Source organism: Gorilla gorilla, chromosome 5, assembly GCF_029281585.2.
Source record: "Gorilla gorilla gorilla isolate KB3781 chromosome 5, NHGRI_mGorGor1-v2.1_pri, whole genome shotgun sequence".
In the NCBI taxonomy this organism is placed as follows: domain Eukaryota; kingdom Metazoa; phylum Chordata; class Mammalia; order Primates; family Hominidae; genus Gorilla; species Gorilla gorilla.
The window spans coordinates 65342218-65368882 of NC_073229.2; the positions used below are offsets into that span (position 1 = coordinate 65342218).

General features: G+C 35.8%; 1 protein-coding gene and 1 pseudogene across 3 annotated transcripts in view; both read left to right on the forward strand.

Moving 5' to 3' along the window:
• CD2AP (CD2 associated protein) overlaps positions 1 to 26665 on the forward strand; it is a 147355-nt gene that overhangs the window by 72165 nt on the left and 48525 nt on the right. For 2 of the 3 annotated variants that reach the window (XM_004044151.5, XM_055391932.2), the window contains exons 5-8: positions 2657 to 2777; positions 22102 to 22289; positions 24564 to 24642; positions 25049 to 25143. In XM_004044151.5, coding sequence (XP_004044199.1) covers positions 2657 to 2777; positions 22102 to 22289; positions 24564 to 24642; positions 25049 to 25143 — 483 coding nt within the window. The remainder of the gene's footprint in view (positions 1 to 2656; positions 2778 to 22101; positions 22290 to 24563; positions 24643 to 25048; positions 25144 to 26665) is intronic. The other variant, XM_055391931.2, reaches the window with a different exon arrangement.
• LOC129534533 (small ribosomal subunit protein eS12-like) lies at positions 10594 to 11872 on the forward strand (annotated as a pseudogene).

A 26665-nucleotide genomic window follows, 5' to 3' on the forward strand; every position in this document is an offset into this window, starting at 1 on the left:
GCCATCAAGATTTAAGGGGTAGGGAACAGAGACCACCACTTCTTGGTGGGAGGAGTGTCAAGGTCACAATTGTAGGATGAGAGATCTTCTTGCAGCCTTCTAAGTCTGAATTTCAATCCTTGCAGTCTGTTTTTTTTAAATTTTTTAATTTTTTTATTTCAATAGGTTTTTGGGGAACAGGTGGTGTTTGGTTAGATGAATACATTCTTTAGTGGTGATTCCTGAGATTTTGGTGCACCCATCACCTGAGCAGTGCACACTGTACCCAGTGTGTAGTCTTTTATCCCTCGCCACCCCCATTCTTTCCCCCCAAGTCCCCAAAGTCCAATGTATCATTCTTAAGCCTTTGCTTCCTCATAGGTTAGCTCCCACATATGAGTGAGAACATACGATGATTGGTTTTCCATTCCTGAGTTACTTCACTTAGAATAATAGCCTCCAGTTCCATCCATGTTGCTGCGAATGCCATTATTTTGTTCCTTTTTATGGCTGAGTAGTATTCCATGATGTGTGTATATATACACACCACATATTTTTAAATTCACTTGTTGATTGATGGGCATTTGGGCTGGTTCTATATTTTTGCAATTGCAAATTGTCATGCAGTCTATTTTTGTGTATTTTTTTTACCACTGTACTACTCAGCCTCCTAAGAATTCTTTAACCCTAACTCCTCAGTTGTTGCCAGTTGGGGTTCCAGGTATAGATAATAGACAGCTGATGTTTCTCTTCCTTTGTTGTATTCTAGTTTGGTCTACATCTAGTTTGGATCACTTCTAGTTCTTTGGTGCTTCCTTAAGTCTGATAAAAATTCTGGTCACTTCATGCTTTACTGCCTTCGCTTTCTCCCCCAAACAGCTTGTATTCTAGCACCCATTTTGTATTTTAGCTATACCTTCCATGAATAAATCATTTATTTTTAAGTTACTATAGTTTTACTTTTATTCAGCCTTTAATATCACATTGTTTTTGTCATTTCCTTTTGGGGGGTAGCGTTTTTTTTTTTATTCTTTCAAGCCCTTTCTGTTTGCTCCTAACAGCATTTTGTTCATACGTTAGTTATAGTACCTCTTACATTGTATTGTAGCCATCTGCTTATTGTTTTTTTCTTTAAATGTTTTATTGAAGAACAGGGATTTCTCATATGCCAGTTTGAATCTTTCCCTAGTAGTTAACACCATGACTAACACATATTGGCTGTTAGATGACTAACTTAGTAAAAGGTTGCCTACCTTTTATGAGATGGAAAACAATTAAAAATATTTTAAACAAGAAATAGATCTTTTTCTAGCTATATTGTGTGTAGTGCTGCTAAGTAAAATTTGACAGTGAATAGTTTACTCTTTTTTTAATTTTGGTTTTTTTTTTTTTTTTTTTTTGACCTGGAGTCTCACTATGTTGCCCAGGATGGAGAGCAGTGGCGCCATCTCAGCTCACTGCAACCTCTGCTTCCCAGGTTCAACTGATTCTCCTGCCTCAGCTTCCCAGGTAGATGGGACTACAGGTGTGCACCACCACACCTAGTGAATTTGTTGTTTTTTTTTTTTTGTATTTTTAGTAGAGGTGGGATTTCACCATGTTAGCCAGGCTGGTCTCAAACTCCTGACCTCAGGTGATCTGCCTGCCTTGGCCTTCCAAAACGCTGGGATTATAGGCATGAGCCAGTGAACCTGGCCTAAAAAATTGTTTTTAACCTGTGAGCACTCCTTAATATCCATATCAGAAACTATACATTTTTAAAGTTATTGAATATTAAAAATTTCATAGAAATTGAGTAATCTTATTGGTAAGTGTAAATGTTTTTCTGAAGTGTTTGATTCATGAGGATATATCTGTTTGGAGGAAGGTGTTTAGTGGAGCTTGACATCTGGGTTTTTAAAAGTAGGAAATTATTATACTTAAGCTAAGAATCACTGCTCAAGTAATAGGTTTAGCAATTTTCTGTGCCATTTAGGAAGTTATGTTTATTTTCTTTTTTCTTTTTTTGAGACAGGGTCTCCTCTGTCACCTGGGCTGGAGTCCAGTGGCACAGTTGGGCTCAGCCTCCCCAGTAGCTGGGACTACAGGCGTGAACCACCATGCCCAGCTAACTTTCGTATTTTTTTTAGAGATGGGATTTCACCACGTTGCCCAGGCTGGTCTCAAACTCCTGGTCAAGCAGTCTGCCTACCTTGGGCTCTCAAAGTGCTGGGATTATAGACCTGAGCCACCGTGCCTGGCCAGGAAGTTACATTCTTAGAATCATCAAATTTTTTTCAAATAAAAAATTTCCAAATACTTTAAATAATATACAAATCAAGCCTAAGTAGTGTTTACAAGAGTGACATTCCAGAAGCTATGTACTTCTTGCTGTTAATACAGTATATATGGTTATCTGATACTTTCATGAAAAGTACTTCATAGATTGCGATTGATTACAAATTGTCATTGTAAATGTGCGAAGTACTGTTGATGTATGATTAATCCCATATATGAGTAATACACTAAAATTTAATCCACTTAAAATATATTTTCTTCATTGTGTTTTAAATTTTAAAGGGTTTATTTCATAGTGCTAATTTTGTGCCTGTTTGCTTTTGCAGCTTAATTTTCCCATAGGGTGACGATTTTCACTTAACAGAAGTTGTTTTTACTTTTGAATTGTGAACTTTTTCAGGTAGAAGAAGGCTGGTGGAGTGGAACCCTGAATAACAAGTTGGGACTGTTTCCTTCAAATTTTGTGAAAGAATTAGAGGTAACAGATGATGGTGAAACTCATGAAGCCCAGGATGATTCAGGTAGACTATTTTTTAAAATTTTTAATTGATTTAAATAAACTTTATATAGCATCTAGTGTTTTATTTTGTATTTTTTTGAAACTCTGTTCTTTCTTTTGAACTTTGAGTCAGCTTCAATTAGTCTACTTTAAAAAAGCAAATTATGATGGGGACCTAACTGAATTAAATATCTAGTCCAATAATTTAATATTTTTCTTTCTCTGATTTCTGCTTTAACCTTAGGTAAATCTTTAGTACCCTGAGTTTAAAATGATTCATCTTAGGTTATCTGATTTCTTCCTAGTAAAGATATATTTATATGCATTTTTGGTCTGCTGAGTTTGCATATGGCCTGTTTAATACTTCGGAAATTTTAGAAATAAGAAACAACCTTACTTTTGTTATTTTCTGTATTCACATAATAGATTTTGTTTATTCTGGGCAGCCAGATGTCATTTAGTTATTTTGTGATGTTAGTTATTTAGAGACTCACCCACAAATTCTTCTTAATTTGCTCACCATTTAAGAGTATGATTGACAAAATTTTACCCCAAAGCTAGATTTAAATTTTGTTACTTTTAAGAATTGCTGTTGGAATTAGGAGAGTTTTGTTTTGTTTTCCAAAAGAGGTCTTGAATTTACAAGTGGGAATGTAGGGATAAGAATATGTTTTTCTTGATGGAAATGTATATGTAGTGAGAATTTTCGGGGATTTGCATTAGCTAATATTATTTGGCAATTTTATGATTAGATGGATTTATAGGTATTAGGAGTAGATCATAACCTTAAGGTTGCCAGTATCATTGGTTTTTGTTTTTAGAACCGGCTTAATGCAAATATATGAAAACTAAATATTAAAAATAATGAGATGAAGTTGTAAGATTGCTCAGACTGCTTATGTACTGAATACTTGTCATTGTGTCCCAATGCTACACTTATATGTTTTAATCTATCTTTACATACAAGATCATACTAAGGTGTTAGTCTTCCATGATGGCAGAAACTGTGCCTTGGTTGTCTTTGCTTAACTGTAGTTTTTTTGTTTGCAAAACAGCTATAATTTTTTTTTTTTTAACGTGAAAGGGCTGTTTCGTGCATTGACAGGTAGTTTCTAAGCATAATGTTTGCAGCATCATAGGTTGTTGTGAGCTATTAGTTTTTTTTTTGCTTGCTTGCTTTTATCAGTACTTTCAGTGTCTTACATATGGAAGAGTAAAAATTTTGAAATTAAGTAGGAAAACATAAAGTTGGTATAGCAAATGGGTTTATAAACCTCCGTGCACTCAGTGGTAAAAGAATGCAATGTTTTTTTCCTTTTCTTTTTTTTTTTAATTATACTTTAAGTTCTGGGATACATGTACTGAACGTGCAGGTTTGTTACATAGGTATACATGTGCCATGGTGGTTTGCACCTATCAACCCGTCATCTACATTAGGTATTTCTCCTAATGCTATCCTTCCCCTTGCGCCCCCCTCAACCCCCTCCCCCCGACAGGTCCCGGTGTGTGATGTTCCCCTCCCTGTGCCCATATGTTTTTACTGTTCACCTCCCATTTATGAGTGAGAACATGTAGTGTTTGGTTTTCTGTTCGTGAGAATGATGGTTTCCAGCTTCATTCATGACCCTCCAAAGGACACGAACTCATTCTTTTTTTTTTAATTTTGTTTTTTGAGACAAATTTTACTCTTGGTGCCCAGGCTAGGGTGCAATGATGCAATCTTGGCTCACCACAACCTCCCCCTCCCAGGTTCAAGCGATTCTCCTGCCTCAGCCTCCCAAGCAGTTGGGATTACAGGCATGTGCCACCACGCCCAGCTAATTTTTTGTATTTTTAGTAGAGATGGGGTTTCTCCATGTTGGTCAAGCTGGTCTTGAACCCCCGACCTCAGGTGATCCACACGCCTCGGCCTCCCAAAGTGCTGAGATTACAGGCGGGAGCCACTGTGCCCAGCTGAACTCATTCTTTTTTGTGGCTGCATAGTATTCCATGGTGTATATGTGCCACATTTTCTTTATCCAATCTAACATCGATTGGCATTTGGGTGGGTTCCAAGTCTTTGCTGTTGTTAAATAGTGCTGCATTAAACATATGTGTGCGTGTGTCTTTATAGTAGAATTATTTATAATCCTTTGGGTGTATACCCAGTAATGGGATTCCTGGGTCAAATGGTATTTCTAGTTCTAGATCCTTGAGGAATTGCCACATTGTCTTCCACAATGGTTGAACTAATTTACACTCCCATGAACAGTGTACAAGCGTTCCCATTTCTCCACATCCTCTCCAGCATCTGTTGTTTCCTGACTTTTTAATGATCGCCATTCTAACTGACATGAGATGGTAGCTCATCGTGATTTTGATTTGCATTTCTCTGATGGCCAGTGATGGTGAGCTTTTTTTCATAGGTTTGTTGGCCGCATAAATGTCGTCTTTTGAAAAGTGTCTGTTCATAGCCTTTGCCCACCTTTTGATGGAGTTTTTTTTTTTCTTGTAAATATGTTTAAGTTCTTTGTAGATTCTGGATATTAGCTCTTTGTCAGATGGATAGATTGCAAAAATTTTCTCCCATTCTGTAGGTTGCCTGTTCACTCTGATGATAGTTTCTTTTGCTGTGCAGAAGCTCTTTAGTTTAATTAGATCCCATTTGTCAATTTTGGCTTTTGTTGCCATTGCTTTTGGTGTTTTAGTCATGAAGTCTTTGCCCACGCCTATGTCCTGAATGGTATTGCCTAGGTTTTCTTCTAGGGTTTTTATGGTTTTAGGTCTTACGTTTAAATCTGTAATCCATCTTGAGTTAATTTTTGTATAAGGTATAAGGAAGGGGTCCAGTTTCAGTTTTCTGTATACAGCTAGCCAGTTTTTCCAACAACATTTATTAAATAGGGAATCCTTTCCCCATTGCTGGTTTTTGTCAGGTTTGTCAAAGATCAGGTGGTTGTAGATGTGTGGTGTTATTTCTGAGGCCTCTGTTCTGTTCCATTGGTCTATATATCTTTTTTGGTACCAGACCATGCTGTTTTGGTTACTGTAGCCTTGTAGTATAGTTTGAAGTCAGGTAGCATGATGCCTCCAGCTTTGTTCTTTTTGCTTAGGATTGTCTTGGCAATGTGGGCTCTTTTTTGGTTCCATATGAAACATAAAGTAGTTTTTTTCTAATTCTGTGAAGAAAGTCAGTGGTAGCTTGATGGGAATAGCATCAAATCTATAAATTACTTTGGGCAGTATGGCCATTTTCATGATATTGATTATTCCTATCCGTTAGGATGGAATGTTTTTCCATTTGTTTGGGTCCTCTCTTATTTCCTTGAGCAGTGGTTTGTAGTTCTCCTTGAAGAGGTCTTTCACATCCCTTGTAAGTTGGATTCCTAGGTATTTTATTCCCTTTGTAGCCATTGTGAATGGGAGTTTGCTCATGATTTGGCCCTCTGTTTGTCTTTTATTGGTGTATAGGAGTGCTTGTGATTTTTGCTCATTGATTTTGTATCCTGAGACTTTGCTGAAGTTGCTTATCAGCTTAAGGAGATTTTGGGCTGAGGTGATGGTGTTTTCTAAATATACAATCATGTCATCTGCAAACAGAGATAATTTTACTTCCTCTCTTCCTAGTTGAATGCCCTTTCTTTCTCTTGCCTGATTGCCCTGGCCAGAACTTCCAATACTATGTTGAATAGGAGTGATGAGAGAGGACATTCTTGTCTTGTGCCGGTTTTCACAGGGAATGCTTCCAACTTTTGCCCATTCAGTATGATAATGGCTATGACTTTGTCATAAATAGCTCTTATTATATTGAGATATGTTCCATCAATACCTAGTTTGTTGAGTTTTTTAGCATGAAGCAGTGTTGAATTTTATCGAAGGCCTTTTCTGCATCTATTGAGATAATTATGCAGTTTTTGTCATTGATTCTGTTTATGTGATGGATTATGTTTATTGATTTGCATATGTTGAACCAGCATCCCAGGGATGAAGCCGACTTGATCGTGGTGGATAAGCTTTTTAATGTGCTGCTGGATTTGGTTTGCCAGTATTTTATTGAGGATTTTCGCATTGATGTTCATCAGGGATATTGGCCTGAAATTTTCTTTTTTTTGTTGTGTCCGTGCCAAGTTTTGGTATCAGGATGATGCTGGCATCATAAAATGAGTTACGGAGGAGTCCTTTTTTTGTTGTTGTTTGGAATAGTTTCAGAAGGAATGGTACCAGCTCCTCTTTGTACCTCTGGTAGAATTCGGCTATGAATCCATCTAGAGCTGAGCTTTTTTTTGGTTGGTAGGCTATTAATTACTGCCTCAATTTCAAAACTTGTTATTGGTCTATTCAGGGATTTGGCTTCTTCCTGTTTTAGTCTTGGGAAGGTTTATGTGTCCAGGAATTTATCCATTTCTTCTATATTTTCTAATTATTTGTGTAGAGGTGTTTATAGTATTCTCTGATGGTAGTTTGTGTTTCTGTGGGATCAATGGTGATCTCCCCTTTATCATTTTTTATCGTGTCTATTTGATTCTTCTCTCTTTTCTTTATTAGTCTGGCTAACAGTCTCTCTGTTTTGTGCAATTTTTTTTTTTTTTTTAACAGGCAGGGTTTCACTTTGTTGCCGAGCCTGGTGTGCAGTAGCATGATCATAGCTCACTACAGCTTAACCTCCTGAGCTCAAGTGATCCTTCTGCCTCAGCCTGCCAAGTAGCTGGGACTGTAGGTATGCATCATGATGCACAGCTAATTAAAAACTTTTTTTTTAAGAGATGGGGCCTCACTGCATTGACCAGGCAGGTTTTGGACTCTTGGCTTCAAGCAGTTCCCCCACCTCAGCCTCCCAAAGTGCTGGGATTACAGATGTGAGCCACCACATCTGGCCAAGAAAATTAATTTTAGAGAAAAAAGTCAGATAATATTTTAAAATTTAATAGATGATTCTATTAAACATAATTGATAAAATATTTCTAGAAATTATTAAGATTATTACTAAAGTTAATGTGCTGTGTTTCTCATTCCACCATTTTAGACTTTATTAAGCTCCTTGACACTTTTGTCTTCATCCATAATTATGGTTTGTTTGTACATGAATGATTCATGCAGCTTTTTCCCACCTAATTCTTGTATGGAGCCTGCAGAAGAGTCAGGCTTTTGCTGTGGTAGAAAAGAGCATGAAGCGATAGAGCAAGTTCATAAAAATCTAGATATAGAGCTAGAAAGTCCTAGTACAACCCCTTCATTTTATAGTAGAGAAACCTAAGTCATGATTTACATATTATTTTATATATTTATTTTTGTTAGAACCAGGACTTCTAAGAATTTGGGCTTTTGGATCCCATTCCTCTGTACATTTCCATACTATTATATTACTCATCTCTGGGTCCATCCTTCTAACTCCAATACAGTGATTTATTTTGAAACTTTTTTTTAACTTGGAGAAAAATTATAAAAATAAAACAAAGACCTCTCTTAGATCCTTTACCCTGATTTACGAATTTTTAACATTTTACCCCATTTGCTAACTTATCATTCACCTTCTATCTAGATATCTGCATTTTATCTTTATTCTTTAGTATTTCAATGTGTATTTCCCAAGAATAAAGTTAGTCTCTTATGTAACTACAGTACAGTTATCAAAATCAAGACATTTAATATTGATAATATTGTTTATTCTGTAATCTCCATACACCTTGTTTTATTATTCCAGCATGTTCTTTATAGCTGTTTTTTTCCTCCCAGTCCTGAAAAGGATTATACATGGAATTTATTTCCAGTGTTTCTTAAATCTGTAATAGTCTTCTAGCCTTTTTCTGTTTTTTGTTTTCTTGACGTTGACATTTTTGAAGAGTTTAGGCCGATTATTTTGTGGAATGGCCCTGTTTGTTTGTTTGTTTGTCTTTTTCCCCCGATTCCTCATGATTAGATTCAGATTATATTTTATTGGCAGGACTATGGAGAGACGATGTCTTATGTAATATTTGGAGGCAAATGGTGTCCATGTCTTTTTTTATTGGGGATGTTAAATTTGATTAAAATTTAATCATAAATTTAGTTACAGCTGTGCTGCCACTGTACTTTTACTGTTTTTCTTCTTACAATAAATGTTTCATGGAGAGATACTTTGAGACTATGTAAATATGCTATTCCTCATCAGACTTTCACTCAACAGTTTTAGCATCATGGATAAATTTTACTCAAATAGTTGTTACTATGATGGTTACCAAAAATGGTGATTTTCTAATACCATCATCCCTTCTATGTGTATTACTTAATATTTTACTCTAAAGACAAACTTTTGTCTTTCTCCGGTTTATGTATTTATCAGTGTGGACTCATCAGAGGGTTCTGTTTTATTCATCAGGTATCAGTCTATTATCAGTATTATTTATTTTGATAACTGTATGATTTGGCTAGTGAGAGTTCCTTCAAGGTAACTTCTGTGACTTTTTAAAAAAGTCGACTTTATTGGAGATACAATTTACATACAGTAGTTGTGTCCCTTTAAAATATACAATCTGATGAGTTTGACAGATGTATAAATCCATGAAAACATGTACAGAACATTTCCATCACCCCCAAAATATTGCTCATGCTTTTTGCAGTCCATTTCTTTTTCTGCCCTTAGTCCTAGGCAATCATAGATCTGGTTTGTCATTATGGATTAGTTTGCAGTATTATGTCATTTTGACATGTCTCCATCATTTTCTGTGAACTTCCTTACTCTGTGATATAAGATATTCCAAGCTCATTTTGAACCTTCCCTACCCTAGTCCTGGAATCAGCTACCTATCAAGGCAAATTTTTTTTTTTTAAGAGAGGAATAGTGTTTGGGCATCAAGATCCTGGGTAGAGGTGTGGTTATTGCTACTGGGGTAATGCTTCTGAGCCTGCTTAGTGGATTAAGCTGGAAAATGCTTACATGCACATACAATCCCATACCTCTACCCATATGTCTTGATCATTCATCTGTTTATCCATCTTTACTAGTACCTCTAATTCCAATTTAATACCAGAAGGTATATTTTCATCTCTAATGATTTTATTTCTAAGCCCATTGACCATAGAAATGTATGAAATGAGTAATTGAGTTTGCTTTACATTTATTTATTTATTTATTTATTTATGTATTTATCGAGACGGAGTCTCGCTCTGTCACACAGGCTGGAGTGCAGTGGCGCGATCTTGGCTCACTGCAACCTCCGCCTCCTGGGTTCACGTCATTCTCCTGCCTCAGCCTCCCAAGTAGGCGCCCGCCACCACACCCAGTTAATTTTTTGTATTTTTAGTAGATACAGGGTTTCACCGTGTTAGCCAAGATGGTCTCAATGACCTCGTGATCCGCCCACCTCGGCCTCTTAAAGTACTGGGATTACAGGCGTGAGCCACTGCGCCCGGCCGAGTTTGCTTTACTTCTAAGGAAATTTAATTTTTCTTCCAAGTTTTAGTTATCTAAACATCACAAGCTACAATTGTGTTGCCTTGTTCGTTTGCTTTTTAGTATAAAAGCCATCTAATATTAGGCTTGAAAGGATGAATGCTTAGAAAGCAATATTATAATTCATGGTTTATCAATAAATTATGAGTATAGAAAAACCAACATGAATTTAGTGTCTAAAAGATTGATGTAAAAGACACCTCTTGGAGTTTTAGAAAGTGACAGGAAAAAATGTTACTTTACATAGTCATAAAATACCAGTAATTGTTCTACAAAGTAGACAGTATATATCAGATCTAATAATGAGAGCTAGGAATAATGAGATTGTGAGGAAAAATTGCTGGTATAATACCAGACTTTCGGGTCAGAGTTTTCAGTTAATTATAGTAATAATTTTTAAGTTATAAAGTGAAGACATAAATTAGTTTGATGGCTCTTTGCCTTCCACCAACGAGTCTTGCATAAGCAAAGGCTTGGATGTGTTGAAGATTTGGCTTCACCTGAACCCACTGCTGTGGTAGAAGAGGGTATTGTTGCTGGAGATGTAATGGATGTTAATACTGCCACTGCTTTATGGGAGGTTCCGAAGACCACCCTCATCCGCAATAGCCTAGCAGTGAAATTTGTGAAGCTGGCCAAGCCTTAGACAAGTGGCAAGCTCATGTTTGTGTGCTTGCATCCAACTGTGATGAGCCTTTGTATGTCAAGTTGGTGGAGGCCCTTGGTGCTGAACACCAAATCAACCTAATGAAGGTTGATGACAACAAGCAACTGTAGGGGAATGGGTAGGCCTCTGTAAAATTGAGAGAGAGAGAAAACCCTATAAAGAAATTGGTTGTGGTTGGGTAGTAGTTAAGGACTATGGCAGAGAATCTTAGGCCCAGTATGTCATCGAAGAGTCCTTCAAATGCAAGAAATGAACAAATAAAACTTTGTATCACATTTAAAAATTTAGTTTGATGAATAGTTTGAACTCTGCTATAATTTTTAGAATAAACTTGACCAAAGGAAGAAGTGGAAGCTATTTTAACAAGTGAACGTTTCTTAACCCTTGTTCTGATTTTCAGTTCTGATTTTCTGAGCTTATGTAATCCCTCTGTAGTCCAGAGGTGCAAGTATCACATCTCTAGGGGGAAGACAAATGTGAAGTAAGTATGCTAATAGAATAAAATGACTTGCGTTACTTTAGGTAGGTATAGAAAATGTTGGAGGAAGATATTTCTAAATGTAATACTTTGTTTGCCACTACATTTTGCTTAATATGCAAATTTTCATCTCAGAAATGTCGCAGGAAACATTAGAAAATATAATCTGCAACTCTCTAATTCTTGAAGAGGCAGGGAAAAAGAAGGATGGCTTTTAAAGCTTCTGTCCAAAATTGACATGTCATTTCCACTAACATTGTATTTGGTGGTTATGGTCATGCATGCGTAAGTGCAGCAGGGTGGGGATATGTAATTTTCTTGCAAGGAGGGGCACCAAACATTTGTGTACAGTATTATGCTCTACCATATATTCATTGTGGATTACCTTTAAGAAAAAGCTCATTAGCCTTTCAAAGGAGTTCAAGTTTACTCTTACATTAGTTTTTAGCTCTCTGTAAGTGCTACATACTATACGTGCTACAAAGTAATGAAAAAAGCGTGAGCTCCCTGGCTATTTAATGTGACTTGGGATGCCCAGTTGCCTCTCATTTTTAAGTGTTCTTCCACTACTTCTTTTCTCTTTAACTTAGCAATAAACTTGTAAAAATTCTAAATTTTTCTAAGGCTCTTTAATGAATTAAACAAAAATATTAACAAAAATAGTTCCAGTTGTTTAATTTAGTTTCAATTGTTTTAATAGTTTCAGTTTTCTTTAATGGAGATGCTGATTGTATTGAAAGAAAAATCATTGAGGTAGGAATCAGTGGAGAAGGAATCATACCAACTAGATGTACTTTCACTATTTTATGTTACATTTATTTGAGAGTACTCAATAACAATTCTGAAGTCAGAACTTATGTTTAAGGGTGTGTAAAAACCATTAGAGAACATACATAAGTACCAAAAACACCTTGCTTAAATTTAATGGGGCATTCATCTCTTAGCAAACTGTCTCCTGAGTTACTTTTGATGCACATTAGTATTTCTTAGGGTTCACAGGTATTGGATCATTTGATACCTACTTTTAACATTAAAATTTGGTGTAAATTAAAGCATATGAGTGAAATGATCTTTGTGATGCCATATAAAACTGAGCCTTTAAAATATTTACAACTTAAAGTTTGTATGGGGCCACCAGCACAAGAGATCTAATTTATATTTGAATTTAGTTCATTACTTTTATAATTGTAAAATACTTTGCACATTTTCTTATGCTATTCAGCTTGATTTGGATTTTAGTAACTGCGCAGAATTTTATCTGTTAGAAATACCCTTCCTTCTTTGTTTAACCCTTTTACAATAACTGTTCATTCTAAATGTGGAGCTTTGTGATTATGGGGTGGAAAGTCAGTGGTTGAAGTACACTATAATTTTTTTTTCTTTCCCCAACTCTAAATTTTAGGCAAGTTTCTGCATATTGTTGTGAATGCCAGGAAGTGAGCATTATATAAGGAGTAACTACTTAAAATTTTCCTGTGTCCTAACAAAGTGTAACAGCCTCTGTCCGTAATTGGTGTTTTGACAATCTTTTCAGTCAGTAAAATAATTATGTTCCTCGTAGCTGTTAGAAAAATTATAGTAGAATATACATTATATAAGTGTTATTTTTTTTGCTTTCATTATTGGAATGTCATATCCACTATATTTGATTATATCATATAGTTTCTCCTCACAGTCTTTTAAATTTAATAGTGTTCTCCTCCTCCTCCCTCCCTTTCCCTTTTTCCTCCATCCTCTCTTATGTAGTAATGGGATTATGTTCTTGGTTTGACCTGTTAAACTCTATTGCTTGCTAAGTAGATAATTCTGACTCTTAATAATATATGGACAATATTGAGTCTTCACAGATAATTTATTTTCAGATCCTCAGTTTTCATTGAAGAACTGTAGGATAAAAGTTTTAAGAATGCCACCATTATGTTTTCTGTAGGAATGTGGTGAATTAATCATCTATTCTGTTACTGAGTGGTTTCTATATAAAAGTCCAAGATAAATTTCTTTTAGTATTCAGTCTCAGGGAAAGCATTGCTTCGTAGGAAAGTGTTATGTTTCGGTTTTGTAATGTCTCCTTTTTAATTTTGTCAAATATACTTAACCCTTCTTATTTAGAGGGTCTTTTTGTTAACATGCAGATTCCACTTATTTGCTAACTAGGAATGTGTTTTCAAGTTTTCCCCTTATTTTATGAAACCAGTGACTGTATATACTTGTCTTTTCCACCCTTTTCTAAAAGTCTTCCACATTAAACCTCTTTAAGAATCTCCATTTAGATGTCTAATAGGCACCTTAAACCTAAGATGCCCAAAATTGATCCTCTGCCTTTTTTTCCTGCTCCATGTAATCTTCCCCATCTGAGTTAAGGAGAAATTCATCCTTCTTTTACTCAGGCCAAAATTCTTAGATTTCTCTTGTACTCTTCTTTTTAACCTCGCACCCTACCATGATTAATTAACAGATTTTGTCAAAAAATGTTTGGAATCTATTTTCTTTTTACCACCTTCACTGCCACTATCCTGGTATAAGTTATCTTTTGCTGTATAATTACCATAGCCTATATGCCATTACCTACTTAATGAATAGTCTGGTAGCCAGTAGTGATCACCCTCCAGTAGCTTTGCATTTCACTTAGACTAAAAGCCAAAATCTTTTAAAATGGCTACAAATCCCTCTATGATCTGGCATACCCATATCCCTCCCTCCACCTTTCTTACCTCATCTCTTATTTAACTTTCCCCTTTGTTCACATTGGTCACCTTAGGTTTCTTAAGGATGTTAGGAACGTTCCTCTCTCACAGCCTTTGTGCTTGTTGTATATCTTTGTCTGGAATCCTCTTCTTCAAGATGTCCTGATGGCTACTTGTCTGATTCAGGATTCTCTCAGAAATCACCTTATCAGTGAGGCCCTTACTGACAGCTCTGTGTAAAACAGCAGAAAGTCCCCATTATCCACTTTTTAATTCTCTTCTCTTTTTTTTAACGTTTCAAAGAAGAATTTGTTGCTATTGCTTATTAAGCTTATTGTCTGTCTACCTGCTCATTAGAATATATATATATATGTATGTATGTATTTGTTTACTCATTGTCTAGAATGGTCTCTGATATGTTGATGCTCAGTGAAACAATGAATAGTTTTTTGTGGTATATGTAGAACTTTTCAAACACTTTTGTCAAGTGAAATCCTCTTGAGTTTTTGTTGTTGTTGTTGTTTTGTTTTTTGCTTTAAGTTCTGGGATACATATGCAGAACATGCAGGTTTGTTACATAAGTATAAGTGTGCCATGGTGGTTCCTGCACCTATCGACCCATCCTCTGAATTCTCCCTTCCCCCGCTCCTCACCCCTCAACAGGTCCTGGTATGTGTTTCCCTACCTGTGTCCATGTATTCTCATTGTTCAACTCCCACTTATGAGTGAGAACATGCAGTGTTTGGTTTTCTGTTCCTGTGTTAGTTTGCTGAGGATGATGGCTTCCAGCGTCATCCGTGTCCGTGCAGAGGATATGATCTCATTCCTTTTTATGGCTGCATAGTATTCCATAGTGTATATGCACCACATTTTCTTTATCCAGTCTATCATTGATGGGCATTTAGGTTGGTTCCATGACTGCGATATTGTAAATAGTGCTGCTATAAACATATGCATGCATGTGTCTTTATAGTAGAATAAATCCTCTTAGCTTTTAAGAAGATTAATGTCACTCCCATTTTAAAGGTCAGGAAATGGAAACTCCTGAGATTATTTAACTACTGAGTGGTAAAATCATTAGAGTTTTGTTTTTCTGATTTCCCAGTTTTTTTTTTTTTTTAACTTTACTATGCTATTTAACATATGGGGTATGGAAATTTGGTGGTTTTTCACTATTGTAGTCCATTTGTTTGCTGCTGTCTTCATCTAATTTTCTTTTAGGTATGCTTATAGAACTATCTTTTCATGTACGTTCAGCTGTTTGAGGGTTGTGAGTAGTAATATGTGCGTATACTAGCATTTCTCATGAAGGCAGGGTATTCCAAAATCTGAAATTTAAAAGTCAAAGCCGGCAAAGGGAAATTCTAGATATAAATACAATTGTTTAGTTAATTCAGCATTCATATATTTATTCATTCAATATATTGAGTGCCTTTTGTTAATATATTGTACAAAGTCCTGGGAATACAGTGATCAGCAACATAGGCATGATTTCCCCCCCTTGTTTGAAGCTTTTTTTTCCATTGGGAAAGAAAAGATGATTAAAAAAGTGATTGTAATTTAGCAGAAGAAATATTTGTTACAGGAAAGGGTGCAATAAATGTATATAAGAGGGCTAATCCAGACTTGGCAAGCTGTGAAGGAATGTGCCCTAGAAGAAGTCATAGATTGAGATCCCAAAATGGCTAGGAAATTTCTAAGGAAGTTTGTGGCAGAGGGTGAGGAAAAGCATAGCACTGCAAGATCCTGAAAGAGATTTAATTCAGAGGCATTATAGAGTATATAATTAGATGTGAATGTTGAGCCTGGAGAAATTATTGGGTCAGACATAAGAAAACATTACAAAAATGTTAATCAAATCACAGAGAAGCCATAGAGCAAAATGATGAGATTGTTTTTCAGATAAATTGGTGGCAGTATGGAGAGTGAATTGCAATGTGGGGAGTAGATTGGAGAAGAGACTGAGCTGCTAACGCCAGTTGAGAATGTTTTGATAATGAGGTAGAATTAGCCTAAACTAGAGGAGTGCTATGGGGATGGAGAGACACGTGTAGAATAGGATCTATATAAGTGATAGCACAAAGAACAGCACCTAGTGATAATGTTATTTGGGGGATGACCGAAAAAGAGGAGCCAACTGCTACCAGGTTTTTGGCTTTGTAAGATGGAGATGTCATTTGCAGAGATAGGATATTGGGAGATGATGATGTATCGTTAAAATAGATGCCTAGATATTGAAAACAGGCAGTACTAATTGGTAGGTTAATTATTTTTGGATCATTGAAAATTACCAACTTTTACTACCATGTTGGCTATTCACTTTTAGAGATATTAAATTTGAGGCTTGTAGGGATGTGAGAGCATCCAAATGAAGATATTTGGTAGTCAGTTGTCTATGGGTCTGAATCCTTAGAAAAATTCAGATGTCTGTGCAAAACTGGGGCTTGATAGTACTTTAGGTGGTATAAGAAACGATGGGTAGGCTGGGCACGGTGGCTTACGCCTGTAATCCCAGCCCTTTGGGAGGCTGAGGTGGGTGGATCACGAGGTCAGGAGTTCGAGACCAGCCTGGCCCACAAGTTGAAATCCCGTCTCTACTAAAAAATACAAAAAAAATTAGCTGGGCATGGTGGCGTGCACCTGTAATCGCAGCTACTTGGGAGGCTGAGGCAGGAGATTCGCTTGAACCTGGGAGGCGGAGGTTGCAGTGAGCCGAGATTGTGGCACTGCACTCCAGCCTGGGTGACAGAGTGAGGCTCCGTCTCAAATAAATAAATAAATAAATAAATAAATAAATAAATAAATAAAAAAGGAAACAATGGATTTAGATTAGAAGACCTAGGGAGAATATACAGAGTGAAGAAAAAAACTAAAGACCCTGGGATGGAATCCTGTGTAGTGACATTTAAGGAATGGACTGAGGAATATTAACTGAAAAGAAGACCAAGAAAGCACAGAAGGAGAGAGCCAGAAAGAAACCTATGAGAGTGTGGTAGTCAGTCAAGGGAGGAGAGTTATTCAGGGAGGCAGGGCAATAGTGTCAGATATTACTTGGGAGGTGAAGTAAAAGAGATCATTAAGGACCTAGACAAGAGCAGTTTTGAGGTGATTAGGGCAGAAGCCAAATTAAAGAAGAAAGGAGGTTAGGCAGTGGAGAGAGTAAGTATAAGGCAGTTGCAGCATTTGATGACAACATATATTCAAGATTGTTTTTGTTCTTTTTCTTAAAAAGGAAAAGTGTTGATCATCTTGACATGCTAATGGCTGACAAGTAGGAGAGCAGTTGAAGATGGAAACTCAGAAGAATGGTGGTTATCAGCACAATAGAATTTATCCAGAAGGTGGAGGAAATGCGTTTCACATTATGGCTATTATGATTAGTCTCAATTTATTGGAGATAGATCAGAGTTAGTAGGCTTAATGGTAGGAAGCTGAGGAAGATATTTCTGACTTTTGATGTCTTCTGTAGAAAAGGAGTAATGTTACGAATAAGTTGCAAAGTGGTGAGGTCAGAATTTTGAGGAGATGAAGAGGTTCCAGCAGGGATTCTTAAATGTTTGTGCCATTTATCCCTCTAGGCTTTACTGGGCAACTAGATGGATGCATCACACAAAACATTTAAGAAACCCTGATGGATTGTTCTTCAAGAGTTCTAGTCTCTTACAGGTAGAAAAAGTTCGTTTTCTTAGGAGGAGTCAGCTGAAGTTTTATTTGATTATTCAGGTTCTGGAATAGAAGAAAGTGCTCATTGCTAATGAGACACAGGATCCTGGGGAAATGGTTGTGTACCTCGTGTGCCAAAGATAGTAGATAGAAATTTGTTAGTCTGCAGGCTAGTCACCAGGAGTCAAGGTATTATACAGTTTACCTTGGGGTCTGTAATCATATATTAGTATTCACCTTATACTCCTCCTGGTGAGCAGCTTTGCAAGGAAACTTTTTCTGGAGTTTTGATACCCTTACTGGTAGTACGTTGTGGATCTTTCTAAGTTATTGTTAACAGCCAGACCTTCTTTCTATGTGTACTTTTTAGGAACTATGCAATATTGATTGATTTTAAGTCCAGTTAAAACACCCACACCCACACCTGCATGATCGACTTACAAAATCCTTGAGAATAATGGTGAAAGATGACTTTAATGGTGAACTTGGATTGATTCTATTAAATGCTTTTTATTTTCATCAGATTTCTTTTTTTTTTTTTTAAGCTTTCAGTGCAGTTCACATGTGGTTTCTTGTTTCTGTTTTTCTTCAAACAAGTAATTGCATTTTGCAGTTCTTTTAAGTCACTTTATATGAAGATACAAGCCATCAAGTAGCTTTTGCTATAGAGATTTAATGAAGAAGGAGGAGGGAGGGTTTAGGCTCAATAGACAGATTTGCTGTTTGTTTTATGACTGACAGCAACATACATAAAATGCAGATGTTTTTCTTCAAGCATAGCAATTCAAGGACAATCAGATGGGTAAAGTATATGGGTATTAAAATGTTAGAAGTACCATATAGATAAGGTTACTGTTTTGTCTCATTATGGCACCTCCTGCATGCCCTTTTTCCTCCTCCTTTTTCCTTTCTCCTTGCTCCTTATCCTCTTTCTTCTTTCCAGTGGCTGTTTTCCCTTTTATACTTTACTGCTTCTTTGTGATCAGTGCTCTCTCTTACTTATGGTTCTCAGTGATACATCTTCTAAACTTTTAAAAAAATAATAGACACTGAGCCAGGCACTGTTTAAAGCACTTTACAGGAATAAATTAGTTTACTTCTCATAGCAATCCTGTGAAGTTCCCCATTTTACAGGCAAAGAGATTGGGCAAATATAATGGAGGGGGCAAGATATGAATCAAGAAAATTCGACCCTGGAGTTCATATACTTTACCGCTATACCATGCTGCCTTGCAACCATTGATTTAATAGCAAACGTGGTAGTAAAATTTGGTATTTTTCATTTAGCCAAAAATAGCCTCTCCATTAGTACTGGATATTTTTGATATCTAGCCATCTATTTTAATGATATGTATTTTAATGACTCTAATAAAGGTTACAGTCACTAAATCCAAGCCCCCTTCCCTGCCTTTTTTTGTTTTATGGCCTTAATCAAATACTCAAACTGTGAAAATTGTACTTTAGAATAATCTCTTAAAGTTGTCTTTATCAATATGTGATTTATTAATACCATGGATAGTTTCATTTTAAAAATGCCTTTTAGATATGCACCTCATATACTAATCTGTATCAGAATATTGCTTTGTCCAACAGGCTGGTTATTGGAGGTATATATTAAAACTATATAGAATACACTTCTGGCAATGCAGGAGCAAGACGGTATGGAATTCACTTTTCCACCATACAAACTTGAGAACTGGAGAAAATATAGGAAGCAAATTTTTCCAAAAAGTAGACTTCACAGGACTGGTATTCATGAGAAAAGGGGAAAAAACAAGGGGAAAGGAGAGCTCTACCATTGTCCTAGGTTTCTGCCAGGAGCTAATTTCTGAACTGCATTATAAGGAAAGGGGACCTAACCACAGCAGAAGGCTATGGTTTTGTTGAGGATTGATCAAAATTCAGGGAAACAAAGGCAGTTAGAATTTTGTGTTGCTGAACACCTGAAGTGAGAACTATATGTAGAGAGCGCACCAGAACTGTTCTTGGGTGTTGTTTTGAGGGTTTAGCTGTGCACCAGTCTGTGAATGCATACAGTGAAACCCCAGAGACTGAACATGAGCAGCTTGTGAAGAAAGAGCAATTACTAGGGGTTAATATGAGCAATTTCTGGTATGCTTATACAAGGCCAAGAATTGAGTTCTTTCTCTCTAGATTTCAGAGATTTTATTGACTACATGGGCAATTCAGTAGAGAGGTGAAGTGGGGCTAAATTAGCCTTAGAATGGAGGTTGCTCTAATCCTACCCTAAAAAAGCTTCACACTAATGTGCAAATAACTTACCTGCTTGCCAGAAAAATAAAAATTTGCCAGCACTCGTTAAAGTAGAACTTCTCAACCTTGTCACTGAAGATGTTTTGGGCTGGATAATTGTTTGTTTTCAGGGGCTCTCTGGCACATACAGGATGTTAAGAAGCATTCCTGATTGCTACTCACTAGATGTCAGTAACACTCCCCCATTGTAGTAACCAAACATGTCTCCAGTTATTGCCTCATGTCTCTTGGAAGGCAGAATCCATCCTGACTGGAAATAACTGTTGTAAAGGATTACTGTAAAATTTAACATTCAACAACGTCAAAATTTTAAATAAGTACTAGGTGGTATATTAAGAAGCAGGGGCCAGGCGCAGTGACTCATGCCTGCACCCGGGTCGACTGCGATGGTGTACAAGTGCTGGGTGACGAATTGTTCTGTATCTTGTTGTATTTACACGGTGCGACATTTGTCAAACATTACTGAAATGCATATTTAAAACGGGTTCATTTTATTCATTGTAAACATTCTCTCAATGAAGTTGAATGTTAAAAATATATTACAAAACTGTCTTCTCCACTTCAGTCTTCTGTGTGACTTAGGATAATATTGAAAATGGTTAGGGTAGATCACTATACTTGTTAGCATTATATTTCTTAAGTTAATAACTTGTTTTGGCAAGCCACCTGTAAAATGGTCATTTCGATAGATGCAAAAAGATTCTCACATTTGATTGGGGACTTTTGTGGTCTGAGCTATTATATTAAATTGTTTAAGACTGTGGTTTTGGGGTCATCTAGAATTCACTTCAAAAATTGACTTTGTTACTGACTACCTGTAGGTCCCTGGGAAAGTCATTAATATCCCTTTGTCCAAGTTTATTTATTTGTAAAATGAGGAGTAATAGTGCTGAATGTTAAGAAGCTCATGTGGGCTTATAAAAATGAGATAATTCATATGCGGTGCTTAGCCAAATGCCTGGTACAGAATTAGCTCTGAATAAATGGTAACTACTATTTTTATTGTCCCTATTGTTCTTACTGTTATTTTTTAACAGACTACCTTAGTTCAGTGAACTGTTACCACATATTTTTCCTTACCCCGTACCCCCGGTCTTAAATGTTTCTGGATTTTTGCTCTAGAACTTTGTTTCTTACTTAGATTATAAGGCTCTTTGAGGATCTGATAAAAGCTGTACCTGTTTTATCCAGAAAAAAGTATATAAAAATAACCACACAGTTTTCCATAGGGTTGTTTGTGGACTCATTGAGCCTGTAAATAAGAATCCTTGTTACTGAGCAAGAATGTAAAAACGTTGTTACCCATATAATATTAAACTTAAAAATTTTTTATTATTATATAGTAATTGAGTTTCCATTGACTGCTTTGAAATTAGACCTGTTACCTAATCTCTGAGCTAAAATAACAGATTATGAACTATTGACCTTTTTAAAATAAACATTTTTGAACATTCCCAGTTTTTATATTGAAAAACTCATGCTAACTTTGATTGGATTGAATCATATAGCTTTAAAAAAGAATCTTATGTCTTTATTGTTTGTCTCACATTTTATCCTCTTTGGCCAAAAGCTATAAATTGACATGCTGTGTGTGTGTTTTTTTTTTTTTTTTGAGATGGAGTCTTGCCCTGTCGCCCAGGCCGGAGTGCAGTGGCGCGATCTTGGCTCACTGCAAGCTCCACCTCCCAGGTTCACGCCATTCTCCTGCCTCAGCCTCCCGAGTAGCTGGGACTACAGGCACCTGCCACCATGCCCGGCTAATTTTTTTATATTTTTAGTGGAGACGGGGTTTCACCGTGTTAGCCAGAATGGTCTCGATCTCCTGACCTTGTGATCTGCCAGTCTCAGCCTCCCAGAGTGCTGGGATTACAGACGTGAGCCACCACGACATGCTGTTTTTAAGGACCTCGTATGACATGATTTCCTAATTAGGATTTCTTAATTTTACTAATTAAATTTACCTAAAATTATTATCGTTTTGCACAATAAAAAAGTCTGTGTAAATTGCATAAATTGCATCTTGCTCTTCTGGATATTTCAGTACTGAATAGTTTAATTTTTTTTATTCTACTGTGTTTTATTAGAAGGCATATAGAATGTAGACATTATGACAGGATGTCAAGCGTTTTGTGATTCTAGGTGTCATTCTTCAAAAACAAATTATTGTTTCAGAAACTGTTTTGGCTGGGCCTACTTCACCTATACCTTCTCTGGGAAATGTGAGTGAAACTGCATCTGGATCAATTACACAGCCAAAGAAAATTCGAGGAATTGGATTTGGAGACATTTTTAAAGAAGGCTCTGTGAAACTTCGGACAAGAACATCCAGTAGTGAAACAGAAGAGAAAAAACCAGAAAAGGTGGTAATGATGGACTTGTTAGATTAACTCCACTCATTCTCTCATTAAGCATTTTTTAAAATGTAAAAGTCAGTTTGTAACTCTGTTAGATTTCTTTTTTTCAGATCACTAATAATTTGGTTATGAATGAGGAGGCTGTGAGAAATTTTGTCTCCAAATTTACAATGATTAATATTCATGTTTGAATCTAATAAAATTAGAATGCTTATTTCTTGGTAAATTTAACACACTTAGTAGAAGCTTTAGGGTTTTTAGTTATCACAGTGTAAATAAAAATTAGAGGGTTTTTTGCCTTTTAAAGCTAAAATTATATATAAATTTAGTTTTATATATAATTGATATAATAAATATATATTTAATTTGAATTAGACCTAAAATGGACTGTTTTAAAATGGATTTAGAAAATATTAAATTACTTGATATTTTGGCACTACTTAAATTTCCTCTAGATTGTCACCATTCATTAAATTTACTAAACTTCTTTGAATGTGTGGAGAATTTTATCTCATTAGCATTTTGCTGGCATTGTGAAATGAAACCAAGTAAGTGAGCCATAAATTATAAGAACTAAAAAGAGGCTTTAAAATAAAACCTTAAGCTGTTAATTTGGTGGTAAAATAGCTACAGTCTGTAGAACATTTTTTCACGGTTCCTTCTGTCAGTCCTATCTCTTTAACTCTGAATAAATTATAGTATTTCAGTATTTATTTGATTCGTGTAGCTACATCTCATTTAAAGACCGTGTTTTGGTTATTGAGATACTATTAAGTTTCCTCCTAAGATAGGTGGTTTCAACTTTTTTTATTCCTTTCCTAACTTGCTACGTATTTTCTTATGTAGCAGTGAAGAGTTGGGTTCAGGAAAGAGAACTTCCACTTTCTATCCTACATATTCCTAGCTCTGAGACTATCTGGCATTAGGATTGTGGGGTCAAATTGATTCTTGGTTTTAAAGGTAAAGTTTGGAATTCTCATGGTTTTTGGGGTGGTGCTCTATAGCCATGTAACAGCTAGGAATGTTGGACAAGCAATTCTTGGCATTGTGATAGAAATTAGACTAGATGATCTTGTGCCCCTTCTAACTCTAAAGCTTATGATTGTATTGAATAACTTTAGTTGATTAATGATTATATTATCTTTTAATCATCCTTGATAATGTCTACTACTCAAGAGTTGTTATTAGTGACTGTAGTCTCAGGGTTACCCTATATAATGGTCTGGTCAGGCTTGCTTTGATCACTGATCCAGGAATTGATAAAATAGGGAGCACATTTGCTGTGTTTGTAGGTGCACCAGATTGGAAAATATGGTGGTTAGAGTTGGGGAAAACTAAAGTAAATATTTTAGAAGATAACAGAAAACACAGTAGTAGGTAGGTAAGTTAGCAGTGTGTTCAGATTTTTAAATAATGACATCTAAGGTTAAATGTACTGTTGTTTCTTGGTAGAGAAATTAAGGAAACACTAGTATAAGATGGTAAAGGACTTAGTCCTTTACAGATTACAATGGAAAAATGTCTAGTAGACTGTAGCTATAAGGAACATAAGATTACCTGAATCATTTACATTCAGATAGCAATGAAGTATAAAGAATTTTTTTTTCTCCTCTTTCATTTTAAGGTTTAGTTCTGGGTTAAAATCTGGGCTTTGCTGCTAAATTCCTTTTACTATGGACAGATGACTTATACAAATTTGTATTATTGTATGAATAGTGCCCACTTAATGCAGATAGTTATGAGGCTACTAGTCCTATTTGCACTATTTATATAAAGTGTTTAGCCCAGGGATTTAAGTTCTCAAGTGCTGTTGTTTTTATTTATTGTATTTGTTTTATGGTAGTTTTTAGAGATAGGGTCTCACCATGTCATCCAGGCTGGAATGCAGTGGTACAATCATAGCTCACTTATAACCTTGAATTCCTGGTTTCATGCAGTTCTCCTGCCTTGGCCTCCCTAAGTGTTGGGATTCAGACATGAACCACCGGTTCCTAGCCTCTTATTTATTTTAGAGATTCTAAAATTAAATCTCATTAATATACTATGGGCATCAGAGAATATTATCTTTGAGACAAGGAATCTTTAAATTGGTAGCTCTGAGCTATGATTTAAGGAACTTTGGAGACCTTTACCTGTTTCATTGCTAAGTTTTCAGTCACATTACTATCCTAGCTATAAGTACCATTAGGGAAAGCTGGGTAACTGTAAATGGAAACTTTGTTTAACAGTATTATCTTTATTCTATCTTAAAATAGTTTATGCCATTTTTTTCTATTCTAGCCCTTAATCCTACAGTCACTGGGACCCAAAACTCAGAGTGTGGAGATAACAAAAACAGATACCGAAGGTAAAATTAAAGGTATGTTTTTGAATAAAGCTTTCATATTGGGAATAGTAGAAACATACTCAAATGTATTAAGAGACTTGTTGGAAGCATTTGTTACACTGTCTTATTAGAATAGCAAATTCTATTAGATGTAAGCACCATGAGGTCAAGGATTTTGATATACTTTGTTGGTTGATGGATGTATCTCCTTGTAGTTGAATCTGTGCCTGGAACATCACAAACAGTAAATATTTGAATGAATGGGTTAATGAAATTGTTACTTAACATACGTTATTGACTATAAGTATTTTAAAATTTAAAGATAATTAAGTTCATCTCTAATAACTTTTAGTATACTTTACACAAGATAGAGGCTAAATAAGTATTTGTTGAATGAATCCATTTGTGTGAGCCACATTATTTACATTCTTTATTTCAGCTAAAGAATATTGTAGAACATTATTTGCCTATGAAGGTACTAATGAAGATGAACTTACTTTTAAAGAGGGGGAGATAATCCATTTGATAAGTAAGGTAAGGTGTTTCTGTTTTTCAGTGAATTGCTTAATTTATTTATAGAAATATTTTTCAAAAGTTATACATTCACCCTAGAATGTTCTTATATTCACCCTGGAATCTAGAAGAGCTGGGACTTTGTCTTGTTTCTAAGTCCTGAAAACTTGGCATGTAATAAGTGCTCAGAACGTTCTCTTTTTGAGCTAACTTTTATTGACTATATTTGTTATAATTTATATATTGGGAATTATTGTTAACCATCATATTTGTTCTTTTTTAAGTACTTTTTTTTTTAAATTAACCTCAACTTCCCAGGTTTTTATTCTTACTTCTCTTCCACCTCATTCTATTTTTTCTCCTGTCTGTCGTTTGGAGTGTTGTTTGTAGTGTAAACAGAAGAAAAATAGGGAAACAAGCTAAACGTCCATGAGTATGGAAATGGTTCTGAAACTCTTTTTACTCTGGAAAATGATGTCACCATTTTAAAGAATGAAGTGATTTTATAACTTGGAATAAATCCTAATGCAAAATAAAGAGAAAACCCAGTAGTACTTGTGTGTGGGCAGAATCCTATAATAACTGTATTATGGGAAAATTACAAATATTTTGTTTTTGCTATAACCCTGTAGAATAATTTTTGAAATTCTGCCCCCCACCCCCAACCTCTTTTAAGTAGAGATGGAGTCTTGCTATGTTTTCCAGGTTGGTCTCAAACTCTTGAGCTCAAGCATTCCTCTCGCTTTGGCCTCCCAAAGTGCCGAGATTATAGGTGTGAGCTACCACACCTGGCCCCATTGTTTTACACTGACTTTGTTATAAGATGTCATAGTGTATATAATTTTTTTTAAAATAAGTTTTATTGTGTAAAGTATAATGATGTTATAGGATACGTAGTAATAAAAAGGTTATTATAGTGAAGCAAATTGACATCTGTCATCTCACATAGTTACCTTTTTTGTTTTAGTGGCAATAGCAGCTAAAATCATTTAGCAAGAATTTTATAAATGTATGTGAATTTTCATACTAATATAATTTGCACTGATTACACCTAATTTTTCATGCAAGGGTGGTGGGTATTTAGAAGAAACTTAGAAGGCCTTGTTAATTTAAAAAAAAAAAAAATTGAAGACAAGGTCTTGCTTTGTTGCCCAGGCTGGCGTGCAGTGGTGTGATCATAGCTCAATGCAGCCTTGAGCTCATGGGCACAAGTGATCCTCCTGCCTCAGCCTCCTAAGTAGCTGAGACTACTACAGTTGCATCCCATTGCGCCTGATTAATTCTTTTTTCAAAATTTTTTTGTAGAGACAGGGTCTTGCTGTGTTGCCCAGGCTGGTGCTGCAAACTCCTGGCGTCAAGCAATCTTCCCACATCAGCCTCTGAAGTTACTGGGATTACAAAGCATGAACTACTGTGCCTGGTCAAATCTTGTTAATTTTTAAAGCAGCTGAATAATGTGATAATTTTTAGTATATAAAGTGTTAAAAGTGTTAAGAAAGATACAGTTTAGAAATTCATATTCTCCCTCTCCACCTTCCTCTCT